This window comes from Phalaenopsis equestris, unplaced genomic scaffold, assembly GCF_001263595.1.
Source record: "Phalaenopsis equestris unplaced genomic scaffold, ASM126359v1 Scaffold216325, whole genome shotgun sequence".
NCBI classification, from domain to species: domain Eukaryota; kingdom Viridiplantae; phylum Streptophyta; class Magnoliopsida; order Asparagales; family Orchidaceae; genus Phalaenopsis; species Phalaenopsis equestris.
The window spans coordinates 1,410-4,149 of NW_018234955.1; the positions used below are offsets into that span (position 1 = coordinate 1,410).

The window sequence follows — 2,740 nt, forward strand, 5'->3', positions numbered from 1 at the left end:
GACAACGTATGGAAAAATTTTTCGAGCCGACGAGGTTACAATTTAAGAGAAATCTTAACAAAAATTTGCAATATTAAAATTTGAAGTGTTAAATAAGTAAATACTAACATTTTTTGTGCTATGTATGTAAAAGAATCTTAATAGTTGTGTATTTTTAAATACAATATGAAAAAAAAATATATAATATATCATTATATAAATCTAAGTGATTACTGGCAAACAATTCTCTCGGTAATCACTTATTTTTCAGTCGACAGAAATGTAATTCCGACAAAATATTTTTGTTGCTAAAAATTAATAGCTGATTAGCACTAATTAAATATTCAGTCGCTAGAGTATTAATGACTGATATTTAGCTGTTAATTAGCCAAAAAAAATTGTAGCGGCCAAATGAGAGAATTAAATGCTTTGGCAGTGCCCTCATCCCTCACATACAATGGTAAGAATCCCATTGGTCGAGGACTGGAAGGATTCGTCGCCTGTCCTCCCACCGAGGTCTCCCCCTCATGGTAGCTTGACCCTTTTCAACTTGTCATTCTTTTGACATCCAGTGGGACCTGCAACTGACAGAGAACTCTTAATATACTCTTAATTTCAATTAGAATTAGTTCATTTGTTCTCACACTGAAAAATAATAATAGAAGGAGAAACTGAATAAACTAGATACACGCCTACCAAACCTTCGAGCCCCATGGACGGAACCACCACCTTGAGAGTTGGTTGTTTCGTTGCTTTGGTAGCAATCAAGCGAGCCTTCTTCTTCATTGTTCGAGCGGCTAGTGCCACCTCCTTCTCAACCTGAAGGATGTTGGAAGCTTCCCAATCAACCTCAGCCATTGCCCTGAGGATATCTGACCACATCACCATGTCAACTTGCTGGACCGACAGCTTGGTCCCCTCAATCTTGCTTGCCTCTAGCAGCACTTTTGCCGACGCTTTGGCCTTTACCTTGGAGGGGCATCCCCAAATGGGACTGTCTGAATGAACCACCCCTGTAGGGAGAAGCCAAGCATAATCATTGCTTCCAATCCTTCACTTTGTTCTCAGTATTTGGAATCTGTCGGTTGAATAAAACTGGGGTAGTCTATCCGATTCAACCCAACATGAAAACAAGTAGTTAAAAAATAGGTCAATATACCATGGAATCCTTCGCTGCCGACAAAACACCACAAAGCTCGTGACGACAACAATAGAAATAGGCTTTACTGGCGCCGGGAAGACCCCATAATTGGTGAGGCTAGAGCATAGCTCGGTAAAAAGAGGTAGGCGAAGGTCGAACTTAAATTGGTCCTTATATAATAGAAGGTTTGTGTCTTACAACAAGATCACTCGATCAGCTATGCTGATGACCTTAAGCTTGATAAAAGAATTAAAAACATGACTCTCCTACATTGAGTTAAACTTCACTCTCTAAGGCAATCGACCCAAAACCTTTTGGGGAGTACCAATGCACCATCATAGTTTCGTTGGAAGTAAAACACAGAAGTCCGAAGAGAGAGAGAGAGAGAGAGAGAGAGAGAGAGAGAGCAGAAGAGGCGTTCCCCGTTCCTTCACAGCTCAAATCTTATTATACATGAATAGGAAAAATGAAGGAAGTTCAACCGTCACATAAGAGTAAAATTAGAACTAATAAGTTATTTCCGTAATAGGATGTCGGCAGAATCAAAACGACATAACTCCAGAAATGACATTTATATTACAATAAGGCACTCGGAGATCAGTTTGAAAAAAACAAATTATTTCATAAGAGGATATGATGTCGCTTTGATCGGGCATGCCTCAGCAAAAGCAACCTTCTATATAAAAATTATTCTCTAGACCTAAATTGATTCAACCAATCTGACTCAACATGTGCCTGGAAAACTAGAGATCTCCATTGAACATTTGAAAATCCCGACAAAGGGTCATCACCATCTTCTCCACCTTTTCCATATGAGTAACAACTCACACTACTCCTCTCCTTGCTAGATCCCTACTGACCGAGCAAAACAAATTTCATTCTTGTACAAACAACGAGCTAGTGATGCACGGGAAATCCAAACCCTCTCGACAGCTTCCTCGCATATCTCTAGAGTAAGTGTAGGATTTTCAGGGCGATCAACTCCACCATCCTCACTTAAGAGCCGACCACCCTCGCCTCGAGCCTAGCCTTTAATCACTGGCGGCCCGGTCGAATCCTCACATGGGTCTAATAAGGCCGGATTATGTGTGCCAAAAATAATCATAAGCAAAAAATACTTCAAATTAGAATCCAAAAGATCAGACCTCGCAAACACACGATAAAAGTCCCTTGCACCCAGGAATCAAATAAACTCATATATTGTAAACAATATGGTAAGTTCACTAGGGAGCACTAGAGAAAGAAAAGAGAGTACTCTAGAAGCCACTCGAGTAAACGATCGATTGAAGGACCTTGAATCACAGTAGGAGGTTGTGTATTCTGATCAAGGTTCAAGCCGATCGACTGAATAGTCCTCTGAGTTGTGCCAGGAATTGAATTAGATGACCCCACCTGATCTGAAAGTGGAGCGCAATCCTCTTCCTCTTCATTACAGTTTCCTTCCTCGTTTCACCCTTTGGGTAGCCTCATCCTCTTGATTTCCCAAAAAATGGAGCAAATCGTACTTTTGGTGGAGATGTCAACCTAGGATTTTGTTAGTTTGTCCATCGCAATGCCTAAGATACGAAAGTCAACCAACAATAAAAAAACAAAAGTGCATAGCAAAGTAGGCATGGGAAA

The 2,740-nt window shown here is 40.4% G+C and overlaps 1 protein-coding gene across 1 annotated transcript in view; it reads right to left on the reverse strand.

Moving 5' to 3' along the window:
• Positions 1 to 675: 675 nt before the first annotated feature.
• LOC110037171 overlaps positions 676 to 2,740 on the reverse strand; it is a gene marked incomplete at both ends in the record, with an annotated part of 6,903 nt that continues 4,838 nt past the window's right edge. Inside the window, one exon of the mRNA XM_020741753.1 lies at positions 676 to 992. Within this exon, the coding sequence (XP_020597412.1) occupies positions 676 to 992 (317 nt within the window). The remainder of the gene's footprint in view (positions 993 to 2,740) is intronic.